Source organism: Ixodes scapularis, unplaced genomic scaffold (genome assembly GCF_016920785.2).
Source record: "Ixodes scapularis isolate PalLabHiFi unplaced genomic scaffold, ASM1692078v2 PGA_scaffold2__306_contigs__length_199485367, whole genome shotgun sequence".
In the NCBI taxonomy this organism is placed as follows: Eukaryota; Metazoa; Arthropoda; class Arachnida; order Ixodida; family Ixodidae; genus Ixodes; species Ixodes scapularis.
This window is the reverse complement of record NW_024609857.1, coordinates 67,310,352-67,327,725: the sequence shown is the minus strand read 5'-3', so window position 1 is coordinate 67,327,725 and position 17,374 is coordinate 67,310,352. Positions and strand designations below refer to the sequence as shown.

General features: G+C 46.2%; 1 protein-coding gene across 1 annotated transcript; it reads right to left on the bottom strand.

Moving 5' to 3' along the window:
- Positions 1 to 2,170: 2,170 nt before the first annotated feature.
- On the bottom strand, positions 2,171 to 16,800 carry LOC120847459 (endothelin-converting enzyme 1-like). Its single transcript, XM_042291420.1, has 3 exons — positions 14,822 to 16,800; positions 13,311 to 13,647; positions 2,171 to 2,476 (listed from the first exon to the last, which is right to left on the bottom strand). Exons 1-3 carry the CDS (start codon positions 16,798 to 16,800, stop codon positions 2,171 to 2,173), a joined length of 2,622 nt encoding a protein of 873 aa, XP_042147354.1.
- Between the last annotated feature and the right edge of the window lie 574 nt (positions 16,801 to 17,374).

Sequence of the window (17,374 nt, the reverse complement as noted above, 5' to 3'; positions counted from 1 at the left end):
GTCCCGGGAGTAAGCGCTCGACAGGCTTTTCCACTCTTCAGAGTGCTGATTTGAACAGCGTCCAGGACGCTGGATTTTTTCTTGTCATCTCAAGAGAGCCTGCTTGTTGCGCAGTAACAGCGCGCGCAGAACCGTCGGAAGTTTTGTGGGAAGCCATTCGATGTGAAAAATATGAGATTTTATGTTAATCAAGTGTGCATATGTCTCACGTTCAAATGCAATGTTTTCGAGTTTTAATTGAAAACGGGAATATTAAAACCAAGCCAAAGATACAAGAAAGCATAGAACAAACTATCGACTGAATGCACTAGGAAGCCGAGATAGACGCCCGAGTTCCGGTACAACCATCGAATAACTGAACAGGAATGAGTTGGAACAGTATACAGTGACACTGTACTGCACTAAGCTTCCCAGGAAAGCTGTTTGAACACATCCATTCCAACGTTTGCTGTGCGCGCGTATCGAGTTACTGCTCGCGGGTTCGTCATACTGCGATTTCGCACACGTGGGCTGGGATTTTTTATACAGTGAATTTGTCCGTATGGAAGATTCCTTTCTAAACAGTTCTACTCCAGGAAACATTTTAGGGACAATTTAACCGCTTTGTTTTGGCACCAGAATGCCGTCCAGTTTTCGTGTGATCACCCATATATAGAGCCCGGCATATTTGCGGATGAACCGCGTATTATCCGGGGATATTTTCAGGGAACTGGCGGATGCGGCGAAACATGAATCAGGTTTGGCGGATTCCGGATCGGATACGGATGCCGGGGGCTGGGTATGCGGATCGGATGCGGGTATCCGCTGATCAACATCGACATTTTTGCCGAAGCGGCCCATAATCGTGTGCGACCGCAGAGTGTAGTGACGTTCAATGTTTTGCCGGGGCAAATTAATCTAGAAAAAGAAAGGTGCCCATCGGGGAGAAATTTGTTCTTTGCACCAAGATCTGATTCTCACCGAAGATCGCTTTAGAGCGTACTACCTCGCCAAAAATGTAGTCCATAGAAAAAGTAAGAATGTAGGGGCATCAATCGTCCCGGCAAAGCGTGTTCTTGTTTGGCAGGAAAAGCGCGGAAAACGTTCTTCGAGCGAAGAAAACCCAAAACTTAGAAGCCACCAAAGAGTAAAAGAAGCCTCCCCCCCCCTTGATTGCATGATGTAAAATGAATCTGCAGATTGTGGGTCGAATGTGGTTTCGAATTTTGCGGATGCGGTTCGGATGCGGATGCAATGTATGAGAATGTGGATCAGGTGCGGATATAACAATTTAAGAACATTGCGGATGCGTTTCAGATGCGGATACAGTTCGCCGATGTGGATGAAATGCGAATGATCAAACTGTTATCCGCGCAGGGCTCTATAATTATATGCAGCCGGGTCTATCTTTTCCCAAAGCGGCCAGCCCCTGATCACACAATAAATTCCAAGCATGTATAATGTAATCTAAATTCCAATGAAATATGTTCGCTTATGTACGTTCACAACTTTAGCAACTTCTTGTTGTTGTTTTTTTTCTTTTTCGAGCGAGGAAACATGGGTAAGGAAGAGTACTTCAGTTTCTGAAATGCAACACTTTTTATTTCTAAAATACGTTTAGTCTAACAGGCGCAGCCTGAATGAAGGCTCCGTCATGGAAATTCGGTTCTGCGCTGGTAAATCGATGTGCGCGGTCAACAAAACATAATGCGTACATTTGAAAAAACAAATTTCATAGTACAGGTAGGAAGTTCTGAGTTCTACACAGCCGGGATTATGCAGTCGAAAAAAAAAAATGATGAGATAAGATTATTTTTGGGAGGTCTCCGAGCATTCACGTTCATGAGTGCGGTTCAATAATCAGCTTCAAGGTCTCGGGATGCATATAACAAAGTATTCTTACCGAGACCTCGTAAGTAACCTTTTGCTACCTACTCGTAAATAACAAAATGTTACTTAGGTAATCTTTCATTACGAGTAAACACATTCGTAAATTTATGTAAACTATATTGAAATATTTTCTCGCATCGCTTAATTATATAGGATTAACCTTAGGTTCCCTCTCAAGTAATATCAATGCCCTTGCTGCGATCAATTAAAAGAAAAAGGCTACTCAATTTCTGTTTGCAGCGAACGTATGAACTAATTAAAAGGACGACGAACGCAGCCATATTGTTTTTCTCGAGACCCCTCAGTGCAGGGAAGGGACCGAGAGGTTGAAGACGGAGCAGACGGCGTTGTGCGGCAGCCGCAAGGCGCTTCCCTGTCCGCACCCGAAGGCCTCCGAGAACTCGGGCATGTGCCTGAGCGGGAAGTTGACCCGGAGCTCGGCGGGCAGTCTCCTCTGCGCCAGGTACTCGTGGGCCTTGAAGGGGGCGTCACTGTGCTCGCAGTTGTCCAGCGCGTAGTACAGGAAGAACAGCTGCTGCGAACTCATGTCCCGCAGCGGACGCAGTCGGAAACTCACTCTCCAGATGCGTTCCACGTGGAGCAGCTCCTGAGAGAGTGTCGTGAACAGTACACTTCGTTTCGCTTGAAGTACGACCGCAGTAACCAACAAATACTTTACTAGGGGGAATACATTCCACTCCTCTCAAATACACGGCGCGGACAGGTTTTCTGGGCTTGGCGAGAGCCACCTATCGTCGGGGAGGTCTCGGCTATCGATGATATTCATGTTCTACATACCAAATTCATTGTTGTGGAAATGCGCGAAACACGTGCCGCGCGCCACTTCTAAGAATAACATGGCGTCTCAACTCTAGCTCAGTGGTGCGCTAAATACCTTGCTGCACTGTGCCGCCATGATCTTCCCAAGGATCGCACGTTGCACGTGCCTCGTGCATCGACGCACCTTGCGCTACTTTTGAAACATGAAGGGGCTTGTGGAATCTGAGACGACACCGCCGCGGCCGCCGCGAACATCCACGTGCACTTGCGCGTGGACCGACGCGGACCTCCACTCCGTCAGCGGCGCTGTAGGCGTTCTGTCTAATGCAAATGAGCAGAGTAGAATGTATTCCCCTTAGTAAAGTATTTGGAACCAAGATCAAGAAGCGGCGAAGTGCATCCTCACGGCGCTCGTCGTGCCACGTGCCACGAGCGAGTGCACCGCCGCTATTTGCTTCCGAGAGCTGCATGAAACACGTGCCTTGTGTGTGCGCGCATTTGACGCAACTCGTAGAACGAACACAAACATATATCGAGGAGATTTAGTCTTTTAGAACGTTTAGTGCCGAAACGTTTCGGTGACGCCTTTTGATGGTTCCGCCACGGGACGTCAACAACGTCACTACCATGAATTTGCCTCGCCGTGATTTCACAATTTGTGATCCCGTCTAAAAGGCACGGTGGAAATTTGAAGTCATTGCATTTTTATAGACACCTTCAACGGTCACAGTCTGACAGTACTCTTGCCTTCGTCGGTGAAAGCAGAATGAATCCCACTAAGGACGTCATAGCGTGTGTTTGTCCAATTGCCGAAAGCCGCTCACAACAACTCTTTCGGTCGCACATGTCGGTATAACGGAATGAGAACGTCAGTGAGGTCGTCAGCTTCCTCCGCCTCCAGCTTCCCACATTCGATGACACCGGAACCCTTGAATACGCTGATAACGCTTTGGCATCTCGTCAGCGCTTCTGGTAGCACGTGCAGCCAAAGCGGACATAAGCCAAAAAGCGCATGCCGGCTGGAGACGGGGTATCTGATAGAGACGCCTTGCCGTTCTCGCCCACAGTGATTTTCCTACACCCCTCCCCCTTGTTTTTCAGGAGGCACCCCCTTAATTCGCTACAAATCCTCTATTCTCAATGCTACACCCCCCCCCCCCCCCCCCCTCCCTTAAACATTTAGACACCCCCACCTAATTTCAATTCCCGGGGAAACCCCTGCTCGCCCATTCAGTGACTACATACATACGAGGGGCGTTCACAAAGTTCGTATTATTGTCAAGAAGGAATAGAGATGCAGCACTGAAACTCGGGCAGGCCTTTAGTCTTTCTCTGCATATTCGCCACCCAAAATCACGCATTTTTTAAGCAGTGGTAAGCCTGCCGGAGGCCATTGTCATAGAACTGCTCGTTTTGAGTGTCCACGAATCGCTCCGCTTCAGCAACCACTCGGTCGTCGTCCTTGAAATGGTCTCCTCCCACTGGAGTCTTCGCGCGAGGGAAGAGGAAGAAGTCACGAGGTGTGAGGTCGGGTGAAGATGGGGGATGACGCAAGATTTTGTAACCTAGAAAGACCGTGTGTGGTTTCACAGATTTGTTTTTAAAAAACAATCTGTGAAAGCTACACTAATGTGGTTTGTGCAGGTGAGTTATATACTTTATACGACCAGGGGAACATAGCACAAGTGGCTAATCGTCGTAATAAATGAAATAATAAACTAAAAACTTAATTAGCTTTTTTTTTAATTTATGGAAAATAAACATAGTACGAATTGGAGCCACGCGAGCGCGTTTTCGCTTTGCACCTGTGGTACGAGTGTAGTGACGCCCAACTTTAGCGTACCATCGCGTTCCCCAGCCTTTCTACAGTTAACCTTATTGTGTGGTGTTCCACAACACTCAGCAAATTTTTCATTGGAATGTTTTTTTTAATCTTTCATAATTAACAAAATTCCGCTAATTAATCGACTTATTTGTGCCCCTATTATATGTCGCCCCGTCTGTACACTAGCCTGCAAAAACCGTATTATACTTTTTTTTTTTCTTTTTTTAGACACTTCGTGTAATACTATTTTTAGCGTAAACGTGCACTGCAGGAAGTCTTCAAGTTTGAGTTCCGTGATTTAGAGCACACCTCGGCTGCAGAAGCGCTCGAACAACTGAATCAGACAGCTAAGGCCCACGTATCATTTTGGAAGTGTGCGTACGTTGATCGGCGTTTAATGCTCACAAATGCAAAGGTACACACAACTTTGACTTCGCAGCCTCAAAATACTTCTCCCGAAAGTGATTCTATTTGGTGCTTGGTGAGTCGGGGCAAGCTTAATTATCTTAATAAGGCGTTTCCCCGCACTAAGCTTTCTGAGCAATGCGGATTCGTATGGATCACCCAGCTTCCATGTATTTATGTGATTTTTCTTTCTTGGCATGTCTTTTTTTACGCATTGTCCCCTCTGGGATGCCGATCGCGATCGCATCGCACGGAGAAATTTCGCAGATTCGCCATATACCTTGGATTCGCTTTCACGGATCGATATGGCGGCAGCATATCGTAGACAGCTTATATGACTAAACCCACCTCAGACGGGCAAACTTTTTGTATACGGAATGTCAACATTGCGATAGACAAACCCCTGCACGGGATTAGATTTTTCAGTTTGCTAAAACCATTTCTTGTTGAACTAACAAATACTTTTCCGGAGACGAGAGCTGCCGCATATAAAGCTCCGGGCAAATTATAATAATTGTCATCTGCAATATATATATATATATATATATATATATATATATATATATATATATATATATATATATATATCAGTGTGTCGAACCGAAAAAAAAATACGGGTTCGGTTACGGTTCAGGTTCAGGTAAATTTATTTTATTCCGGTTCAGTTCCGGTTTGATTAATTCGATCCGCGAACCGGTTCGCGAACCGGTTCGAGGCGCTGAACCGGTTCGCGAACTGGTTCGGAAATTATAATTGACAAATTGCAACATCAAAATAAATTACAAATAAAACATCTGAAATCAGCACATACGAAACGGGATACATCGTAGTATAAGGCTCAGGGATTTTTACCAGGAATGTTTTTTTTATGTGCACTTAAAGGTTACCTCACCGACGTTTACGCATTCGGACTTCATCTAATTGGGTCCGACGCAGTAGCTGTAAAATCCGCGACCTCCTTACAAACCCACTTACAAGTAGAACTCGCTAACTATCCCGCCACCTCGGCGTGTAAGCAATTGAAGGAACAGTGGGGAGAAAATACAGCTTTCTTTATTTGAACTAGCCATCGGTAACTCAAATTAGACCCTTAAAGAAGTTTTCATTAAACAAGATACGGAATATGAAAAACACTTCACCGAACGCAACGCCAGAAGGACGTAATAGGATAAATATTAAAATAGAAGAGTTTGCTGTCTCACAAATATGTTAGCTTCTATAAGTGCCTATACGAAACCGGATGCATTATTATCAAACTCCACAGCCTTTTCTTTTCTCATTCCGATGGAAGCAAGCTTCAAGAACTCGCGCGTTCTAGAAACGTGTTATGAAATGAGCACACAGCAGCATTTAGGATTTACGAGATTGTAAAAAAATGAAATCCCGTGACGCGATTTTTTTTTTTTTTTTTGCACAGCCTTCCAATTTTTTTTTTTTTTTTCGTGCAAGCCGCGACTAGCGCAGTATGGGGTCAAGATTCATGGATGCAGCGTTTGTCAAGATTCATGGATGCAGCGTTTATATTCCTAAGACTGAGTGGAGAAGAAAAATATGTAAGCGAGGTGTGTGTCAGTTGACGGCACTTAGAAAACAAATGGCATTGATAACACATTCATTGTCAACAGCGTGTGGCCGAACCGTTTTGACATGAGCAGGTAACCGTTATTTTTTTTCCGGTTCAGTTCCGGTTCGGGTTCATCGCGATAACAATATAACGGTTCGGGTTTGGGTTCAATTCCGGAATAAATACCGGTTCGTTTTCGGTTCGGTTCTGGTTCGACACCCTGATATATATATATATATATATTTGTAACCGAAGTGATCGAAGCCGATAATCGCACTCTCACCGAGGAAGTAACTCTTTCAGGATTTATCGGCTGAACTCGCGTTTTGGCGACTCAAACGTTCAGTTAGCTTCTGAGCGTCAACAACGATGAATGTAGTATGTTTCAATCTGTTTTCTACTCTTTTGTTGATCCGTTGGCTCTACGACTTTCGCTTATCTACAGATAAGTAGAAATTGACAGAGCACGCCATGACGCATTCAACCAACGAGCAGCGCACTTTACTCGGTATATAATGACTCGTCAACAGAGATAGCAGGATCTGTAAGGAGTCATTAGAGTCACCAAATACCCTTTCAGAGTACCGCATTCCTTTTCTTTGGCATTTTGCCGACAATACAGTCGCTCTATTCAACAATATTCTGGTTCGCTGCGGCATCATTGGACAGCGGCAGTCACGTGAGTTGCTATCATCATCATCGCGTTTTTTCAACGCCACCATTTTGGGTCCAGCGATCCTCTGCCTGCTGCTGTTTGCTGTTTACTGCGCGCGCACGCTGAAGTCCGTCGCTCACCACGCGCGTTTTCCGTGTTACGTGGAGATACGAACAACACGACTTTGATTCGCTGCCACAGTTGCGACCGCGGCAGCTGTAGCAGTCGACGGCTACAGCTCGGCTTGGCTCAGCTAAAGTCACTCCTCCATCTGCGCGCGGACCCAAGATGGCGGCCCCTGGCGTGCTCCAGACGCGTAGTTTGGGAGTTTCGGTACTCTGAAAGCGTAGCTTTATTTAGTGACTCTAGGAGTCATGACAGCCGCTCGATCGGTTTTTGGAACGCTCGTTAGCTTCAGAGAAAGTAACCGACTCGGATCTTTTGAACGTATATTGTACGGAGGCGGCTGGCGGAGGTGTGAAGGTGTTGTTGATACCGTGGCGCAGGTATCGAAATGATTACCCAAGAGCACGGTGCCCAAGAGGCATAAACCGAATAAGGAAAGAAAAAGAAGTTATAAAATGATGCCGATGTCGCTGCTGTCGCTACGCTGGCTCTCGACGAAATGCTTTAGCATTGAGTGCAGGGGGTCCGACTCAGCGAAGAATGAACACCCTAACCTCGCAACGGTCCGCGTACTGAAGAACCAATCCTTCCGAGTGTCGGTGGTTTCGCGCAAACGGCGTCGTCGCTGCGTCTCTGTTTTAGGTAGTCGCTTACGTTGTGCCACGGCCGCTCGATCCCTTCCTCTCCCGCTCTCACGGCATGTCATTGGGAGCGTGCGAGAACTCTTTCCCTCTTACTTGAAAGGGAAAATGGACCCAACGAGTGAACGAACGAAGCGGAAGAGCACGGCGGGAACCGCGCCGCGGCCTCAAAAAACCAGTCCAGCCCAGTCCAAACCAAAGACGGCCGCATGTACTAGGGCAATAAATTAGAATCTATACTTTTTTTCAGCGTAAGTGCAGATGCAGCCGATACTACTAGCACGAGCATGTGACCCTGAACAGTGCTTGCACTGCACAAGCACGTGTGCTTGGCAAGAACACTGAAAGCTCGCGCGCTTGTAGCATTGGCTGCGTCTGGACTTAAGCTGAAACGAAGTATCATCACGAGTAGAAACAAACAACTTCATGAAGTGTACGCAAAAAAAAAAAATATATATATATATATATTAGGACGTCAAGGCGCCAGCCAATTAGAATTCGGCAGAGTGGCAAGAAATATAGAGCCAGTAAATAAGCTACGCCTCTGAGTAACGGTTCTGCAGTCATCTTGGCGCTTAAAATTATATAGTTTCCACTTGCCTGAAGTTTTATCGGAAACCGTAGAGAACGGTTCTTAACCCTCCAGTAATGTTGAAACAGTCCGCAACAGAACAAAACGTTGTTGCCGGAGCTTCCCATAGCTCAGGAAGTCGCGTTTGTTGATTGTAACGATAGCCAATAACGCCGGCTCTGCACTAATCACTACAATGGCGGCACTTAAAGGGAATCGGGTAATGGACGGCATACTTTAGGTGTACCTCTCTCCAGCAGGACTCAAAGCAGCGGTGAATTCCAATAAAAGGCTACCCACAGTCCCCCGTAATTTTAATAAGCTTGAGAGCGGGCTGTTGGTAGTTGTGAGATAAAACATAATGAGATAAAACAGCGCGAAAAGGTACAGAAGTTACCTTTTTGCGCTGTTTTCTCTCATTATGTTTCTCATAACTTGTTTAATTAATTACTATGTATGTGTAAACAAAATTGATTATACTTCGCGACAACTATCCGGCGTGTCACAGGAGAGTGCAAGGGCTTTGACTCCTAGCTCCGGACTCCTCAAGTCTCGTGCAGCAAAAGCATTGGACCGCGCTAGGCGCACGCTCGTGGCTTTACAGTTTGAAGATTATCGGGTGATGTAATTATTCCGACTGCTTTTAAGATTATTCTACGTGTGTTGTCAACACGCTACATTTCATTGACTGTGCGGGGCTTTCTTGTATCTTTCTGTATAATTTACGCTCGATTAAACTATTTGGCTAACTACTCGAATGACTTTTTGACGTAGAAAAGTCTTCAACTAATAACGGTCGTCCAGACTTCAGAGCACTTTAATGGTTTTAACACAATAATAATAATTAGAAGAAGAAAACAAGTACAATCGGGACTGGTAAGCGTGAACGCCTGTTCTAGCCGGATTCTACGTAAACGACTATACCATTCACGGAAGTAATTGATTAATTGTAAGCTCGTCGGAACATGGAAAAACAAATGGCAGCAATCTTTAGCTTTACCTTCAAAGTTTTATAATGCATTAGACGCATCGTCGGGAACTGGTGAGGAAATCGGTGTGTGACATGACGTATATGTTCCCGCTAAATTTAGCGGGTAACTCAATTGGTGTATAGGTCACGTGACGTCGATTTCCCGCTAAGTTTAGCGGGAAAACTGAATTGATGTTTTGTCCACAAGACACGAATTTTCCCGCTAGATCTAGCGGGGAAACTGAGTTGGCGTATAGGTCACGCGACGCCACTTTCCCCGCTAAATTAAGCGGAAAACGCACGAACGGACAAAATTTTGGGATTGGGGGTAGCGTTAAAAACGTTTCGTGCTTTAATACGTAGTGGGGAAATCACACGAAGGTTGAGTCCTTCGTGTGTTGCGTCCCCCGTTTATGTTTCCTTTTTTTTTTCGATTTCGGCTGTCACGTGCCGAGAGCACGAACGCTATACTCTGTTTCATACTTAGCGTGCAACGCTGTCAAAGCTACTGGCGCGAGCGTGGGGCTTGATCTCGTTGATCATTTGCACGCGTTCTCGCGCAAGCAAAACCATAGATGAAGCCACGCGCTCGCGCCAGTAGCTTTGACAGCGTTGCACGCTAAGTATGAAACAGAGTATAGGTTTGGTGAGGGCGCGGAGGGGTGACTATCGCACGCGATCATCTTTCAATGGCACCTCGGCGTGCAACCGGGCTTTGAGTTGGGAGGCTTCCAAAGCTGCCACGAAATCTCTTTGGCGGACGCAGGAAGGGGTTGGAAACGGAATACCTGGAAATCGTGCTTCCTCTGATGCAAGCGCTACACAGGCTCATGTAGTTTGTTCGCGGCGCGGGACAATATTTTCGTGCAAGGTAAACTGAGTCCCCCGCTCCCGTCCAAGGTGATGAATATTAAGTATCCGCTCGGCCTCACGAGCTCTACGGATTTATATGTATTTGTTTTTGCTACTACTTTTCGAAACTTAGGTGCATATACTGAAATTATGCTTTTGCTTGTTCGCATCGAGGCCTTCAGAAAACGAGTGAGTTGAAATCAAGGAGTATTTATTTCTCTAAACTAAATTAATTGACAAAGGCGTTTTTATGTTAAAGTTTTTTTTTTTTTTTTTTTTTTTTTTCCCCAAGGGCGTCAGAACCTGCATTAACCGTGTTTCTTGCATTTCCATGTCGATTTTCGCGAACTTGATAGATGTAATAATGACTGTCTCGTACTATTTCGCCTGTTTATTGTTCCTTTTTCCTTCATTTTGACACAAATTTTCCATTCAAAAATATTTTATAATTTTTGTTTGTTTTATTATAGCCCTAAGCCGTGCACTTAAACGTCTAAAACACCCAGAGACAATTTCAATATATTTCATTGAATGCTTATTTCCTGCGAGAATATTTACTACCCAATTTCGTTCCAGTATTTCTATATGGGTATTCCTATCAGTGCACTTTGTGGATAACGGCACCCCGCGGAACGTAAAAGTTTGGCGATAACATAATATGGGGGTTATGCCATCTGTGAGGTCATTGTTTACACCATATAGTTTGAACTAGGTTTCAATGTCTGCCCAGATAATATAACTTAAATGGGTGAAATGCACGTTTATGCAAAGAGGAATGACGGGCAGTTTCGTGACTCCACAGTTTTTCTTTTTTTTTTTTTTTTTGCTTCAGATTTTTTTTTAATAAAGCCATGAAAGCTACACTGATGCGGTCTGTGCAGGCTTGTTTTACGGCCAGGGGGACACAGTATAGAGGACTTAATTTAACGATCAGTCGGCTTATAGACTGAAATGTGTTAATGACCGTTTTAATTGTTGAAAATAAACATATAGCTATAATTAGAAACTTACTGAGCGTCATCGAAAACTACTAAATCGGTCAATATTAGAAAGGCTTGCAGCACGTGGGAACCACGGTGGAGCGCTAAAAGGAGCAGCCAGAAAGGAGGAAACTCTTTCGCAATTGCTCCTCTCCATTCCAGAAAGAGGGACACAGAGGAGGAGAGAAGAGTGCGAGAGGAGATGGAGAGAAGGAAAAGTGGGAACCGGTTTCCTGCCCGGCAGAAGACGATCCTGTCTTTTCATTTCGACTGTCACTGGTAGCTTGGCCCTGCAACGACTTTTTTTTTTACTGGTTTTTAACTTGCACCGAACCTGAGTGCACTGAACGTAGTAACTTAAGGAAACTTTTCTTTTCTCGAATTTCGCTATATTTTAAAAATTATAGGCAAATTAAATTTTCAAAAACACGCAAAAAATAACCTCCTTATGACGTCCTTGGTCGCTGAGTGGCTGTGAACTAGAGGAAGGGTAGTGAGCTCAGCAAGCGCTCACGGCTGCTGCACTCCGTGTCGACGGCTCGAGAGGGCGCCCCTAAAGCATATGTTGGATCGGTTATATGAAGCAGGCGGCCAGGACGGCTGGCATTTCATTTGCTGCGCGAATAAAGACTAGTTCAGCATGACACTTCAATGGCCACAAGCGACAGCAAACAAGGGGTAAAGATTAATTCAGAACGAAAGTCACTTCGCGCTGCCTTACCGCCAAACGGCCAAACCGCAAGCCAAACCTGCTAGCCGAAGGCCTTCGGAACGTTCGGAACCGGTCGGATCTTTCATTCCATACGACCGCAGCGCCGCCGCGTTCATTCAAAAACCTTTCTACTTCGCGCGCGTCGGCGTCTGATCCCACCACCCCTTTCTAGTATGCGCCGCCTTTTTCACCGCTTGGTGGCGAGTATGTCGACGGGTCATTTCTTGTTTCCGTACTCAATAAACTGCATTTGTTTCTTTCCTGATCTAAAATACTGAACAAAAACTGCTTTCATAAATAATTGAAACGGTTTGCGCGTTGTTACATTTTGTATCTCGACTTAAAAGAAAAAAGTCTTCAGCGGCTCTGACCAGTCGTAAGGCAGGAGCCAGGGGGTAAAGGTGGGCGAGGAGGGTGGAAAATCCTGTGCGCCGACATCTGGGGTGTCGAGTGAAAGAGCGTGACAGAACACGAGAGAAAGAAACCAGCATTGCCAGCTGAAGGACGACAATTGCAATGGTAATCGCGAAGACTGAAAACTTTCACCAAAATAAACAGTGATAATTTAACGTTGCAGACTATATTCTGAGCTATTCTAGCGCTTATAAAAGGCAATACACTCATTACGCTGCATTAACTTCCCTTCTGTTGAAATCTGGGAAATCTGGTGGTTACGCGGTTTCGTATTCCCGAGGCGCGCCTATCAAAACCATAGCTCGCGACCATAGCGTGAAGCCGTGTATCTGGTTTAGTTTTGTGTTAACCTGATGCCGTACAGCTGCGCGTTATCCGAAAAGAAAGCTTCAAAAGGAATGACCGGTAAGTACGTGGATCAGTCCTTAGGAAGACTGTGAAATCTAGCAAATAAGACGTAAAGCTAGTTGGTAACCATGTGTGGGACCCCAATGGTCGGCCTCCATGATCCGCCGCTTGCGGCAGCCAGAAGTCATCGAAAAATGGCGGACCTTTTCCATTATAATTACTATAAATGACTTTTACAGCAGGAGCTGGCCAGGACAAGCTACGTCACGGAGTCGTCACATGCCGCGCGCGTTCGGTACCCCGGGGCGCCCCCGTAGGTGGGCGAGGTTTCCGCGTCGTCTGGTTAAAATATGACTTACTGATAGTCACTCTCTCCGTGCCCGCTGGGTTGCCCGAATCACAAGAAATGTGGAAAGCGTAAAAAAGGTAAACGCTTAGATAGCATGGCAGGGTTAAGGAACGCAGTGTATGGTCGTTCACGCTTGGCTCGTCATTCGTTCCACGGCGTATTATGGCCCTGACTGCAGAGCGTTATTAAGATACTCGAGTCTCGCCACGCTTTGCGGTTCTTCATATGTCTGCGACGATTGTTACCAACCTGGAAAGCAACAAAGGCAAGGCGCAGCGCCGCCGTCTGGGTGAGGATCGCGTAGCGGGCTTGGTCGACGTCAGACACGACGTCCTTGGACTCCGCGTCGAAGGAGCTGGGCAGGGCACGCCAATCCCTGGCGAGGCAGTCTAGCAGCTCGTCCAGCGTTCGTTGAGAGTGATCGGTGAAGTCTTCGTCCTGGTACTGGTTGACGAGCTGCACCAGGCTGCCGAAGAGGCGCACGGCGACGCGAGACAGGTGGAAGGCAAACATCGTGCCGTTGGTCGGAACGGAGTCGTTGACCAGCCCCAGCGGCACGTACACTTGGCGTTGGGCCGCGCTGAACCTACGAGGAGGGTAGACGAGAGGACACATAGGTTACTTTTGGAAATAATACTAAAGCGCCAAAGTGACGATGCCAAGGCAGAGAGCTTAGCCCGGATCAATAGGCACTTTCCAAAAGTCAGAACCATCTAGTGGCAGTCTGTAAAAGTTCAATATTCCTACTCTGATGGCTGTGATATGAGAACAATCGCCATAACCAAGCACCCTCGACTTGGTGAATCGAAGGTAAATCGAAGGTAACGTAAAAGGACAAACTTGTTAGAGTAAATTCCCCGCTTTCGAGTCTATGGTCTCAAAGGTATTCGCTCTGTAGGAGCTGCGTAATGCCGCCGTTAGAAGGTTTGGCTATGGACAGAGTGGATAGGCTGACTTTACAAAAGGGTCTATTATCCCAATGTCCTACTGACGGTAGTGATGGTACGTGCTACACTGGGAACACGTGTCATATAGTTACGTAACACGATATATTACGCAGTGCTTATTTCAGATACAGGTTAAGCAGGGTGACCTCTTTGTAACTGTAAATAAACAACTATTCTCTTTCTCTCTCTAAAGAAAACAAATGGTACCACCTTACACCTTTTTTGTCCCATATTATGCACCACCAAACTTCAGTTCGACGTACAGCGAACTGACGTCAAACTGGCGGTACCAACTTTCACGAGAGGCTTGATAGCCATGTGGTATAACTTAGTAAAATAGCTAATGTTCGTGTTACTGACTACAAAAGAAAAATCGGGGTTTCCTTGGCCTTAGAGCAAAACCTCAGTGTTTTATTTCTGTGGTCTTTGATACGTACTTTAGCTGTTTAATAAGTTATATCGCACCGGTTATCAAGCCCCTCGTAAAATTTGGGGCAGTCTGTTCGATTATAGTGTGCTGTACGTCGAACTGAAGTTTTGAGTTGCATTATATGAGGCAAAAGGATGTAAGGTGATGCCCCCTTTTTTTTTTTAGAGTGTACGTGACTGACGATGACAACTTGCCCCCCACATTTTGTTTCTTCTGCATTATTGTTATGATGTCTGGGCCTGTTCTATGAGGCTTCTGTGCACGTATGTTTCAAGAGTTAAAATTGTGCCAAGCAGCATAATTGTGGCTACGAAAGTAAGCCCCCGGGCTTTTCTATTTTAAAAGTTATCTGTGCTAACCTGCTTCGTGTGTCGAAGACAAACCCAGGGTGCCGAAATTTGGTCCCATCATTCAGTCGATGCAGGAGCGCCTGCTGAAACCGCTTACACGCCTCGTGATAGATGACCAGCGCACTGTCACCAAACTTCGGGATCGAACCTGCGCAGGAATTTGTCGCTAGCAGCATCGGAGAGAAGAAGCGATATAGTCGGTGACTCTGCATCTTGCTGAGGACAAACTCGTATGTTAGAGGGTCCATCCAGAGGAGCCTACGAGCATTGCGTCCAAAGCTGCTCTCGAGCTGGGACAACCACACGCGGCTCCGGAGGTCCGCACCGCTCTCGATTTTGACCTTGGCGTACGCTTTGACCAGGCACGTTGGAAGCACCCTCTCCACGGCCAGGAGGCAAAGAACCCAGCTCGTGTTCGAAGTAAGCACTCGGCCAGTGGCTTCAATGCTGAGCAACATCTGAAGGTTTAGCATACGCTCCGGAAGAAAAGCAGCGACGGAGACGATGAGCCGAAATCCCAGATAGTTGAGAAGAGCCGTTGCGCTGCTATTTTTAAGGAGAGTGTCCAACTCGACGTGGATAAATTGCGGGTTTCTTACGATGATATTCCTTTTCATTGGAATGTCACCTCCGAAGACTGTTGAAAGGAACGTGCGCAATCCTTCGCGGATGCTGTCAAACGTGGTTTCTTGGACCTCAGCGTTGATGGAGGTCGGATACCGCTGTGCGAGTCCCATAAAGACGGACATGATTTCTGGCGTTAGCTGGTCAACGAAGTCAACGCCCCCAAACTCAACCGCTGTCTCGCGAATAGCCGCCCTAAACACGAGGGCAATATTTGGGTACATGTTGTCGCCCTTGAAATATAAGCTTTTTGGGAGATCCAGTTCAACGGTCGGTTTGTTTGAATCCCCGTGGAGTCCAACAGCTACGCCGACAAATGCCTCGATTCCGAATTCCCGCATAAGAATACCAGCTGTAAGCCACACATGCGACATGTCTAATGCGCTCGGAGAGTTCGTTATGGGCCATGTCTTCTGGGGCCAAGACTTGAATATTTCTCGAAGTGCTACGACTGAGCTGTCCTTAGGGCGATGTGTACATACCTCGTACAGCTGCCTAGCTTGTAGCAGGTCATAATTGTGACTGTTCAGTAAATTCTCCAATACTTTGTGTGCTATTTCTTGCTGCAAGAGGGTGTCTCGCGATACAGCGATGCCGCTACCCTCAGGTAAAACGCGAAAATCGTTGTTCCAGGAGTGGCAGACGTATTGGTAGAAGTTGTCACATGGCGACACGTCTTTGCTGAATAAAGATTTAAGGTACATGCCTTCCTTCTGGCAGTACTCCGTAGAGCAAATATACAAATTAGGTGAGAATTTGGTGTGAGTTGGAGAAGTCGCACTGTGAGACGTCCCTGACGTGATCCATGCAGGAAAAGACGACGGCTTCTCGTCGCCCTGATCATGACTTGACAACAAAATTACTGCGCATATCCAAATGAAGCACGTCAGTGCTATTATAATCACAAGTTTACTCTCCGGGTATAAATTCAATTCGGACTCGTACATTTCATTAAGGAGATCCTCGACCGTTAGGAAATTTTTGACCGCGTAAAAAGATATGTTGTCTAGATCTTCAACCTTGAGGCATTGCTCCATTGCTCTCTCCGTTTTTTTATGTTCAAGGTTTACTACATCATCGGTAACCCTATCCTTATCCACTATTATGCCTTCCTCTGCAACACGTTCTTCGCCTACTACTTCGTCTTCGACAATTGCCTTATGTGCTACCACCCCTTGGCGGGTATGGAGCTCTCCTTTGCCTGCTGCAACACTCTTGCGTAGTAAAAAACTTGAATACTCTATTATACCTTCTCGCGGTGGGACGTTTTCTTCTTTTTCTACACGCCTCCCTGTCGCCTCACCGGGTTGAGTTCGGCTTTTTTCCAGATTAAACATTTTCTCTGCCACGACGCCTTTTTCGGGGGCAAGGTCGCTATTATTATGCATCCTGGCTGTGGAGTTCAGTGGGGCTGGATTACTTTGGGCCTTGCTTTGGTAATTTCCTACCTCCTGGAAGATAACTGAACCTTCCTCCACAAGACCCGAGAGCGGTTCCAAATAATTGGGAGCGACCATCGGAGCACAAGCCTCTGCTATTGGAGTATCAAGTGTCGCCTGCGACTCGGCTTCCGTTGATCGTTTTCTTCGGGAAAACGATAAACTTGTGTCTAGTGACGACTGTAGAGCGCTTGTCTTCTTAACCTCTGTTTCTATTTTGGTCTGTTTAAGGTCGGAACACGGGATATCAGAAAGCCCGGAAGGCAAATTTTCTGGCTGCTCCTTGCCTTGCCCCTCGTTTTCTTGGCTTAAATGCTCTTCTCGTGTATCTCCTTGTGATCCCTTTAGCTTGCTTAAATTCTGCGTTTCCGGAATCACTACCATATATTTTTTAAGAGAGGCCTGCATTGGCTTTGCCGTTTCTGGCAGAGCGGCGTGGAGAGTTTCCACATCTTTAATGTTTGTTGTTGTTTCCATTTCTTCGAATGTGTGGGAATCCCAGGTATCTGCGAACTTCGCAGAG

What these genes read in the sequence shown, in the direction of transcription:
- LOC120847459 (XM_042291420.1), bottom strand. Translation starts at nt 16,800, where the DNA reads ATGCATAATAATAGCGACCTTGCCCCCGAAAAAGGCGTCGTGGCAGAG. An exon ending in ACCAAATTTCGGCACCCTGG is followed by an intron (nt 13,648 to 14,821) that starts GTTTGTCTTCGA and finishes CCCTCCTCGTAG; the next exon opens with GTTCAGCGCGGCCCAACGCC. An exon ending in TTGCCTTTGTTGCTTTCCAG is followed by an intron (nt 2,477 to 13,310) that starts GTTGGTAACAAT and finishes ACACTCTCTCAG; the next exon opens with GAGCTGCTCCACGTGGAACG.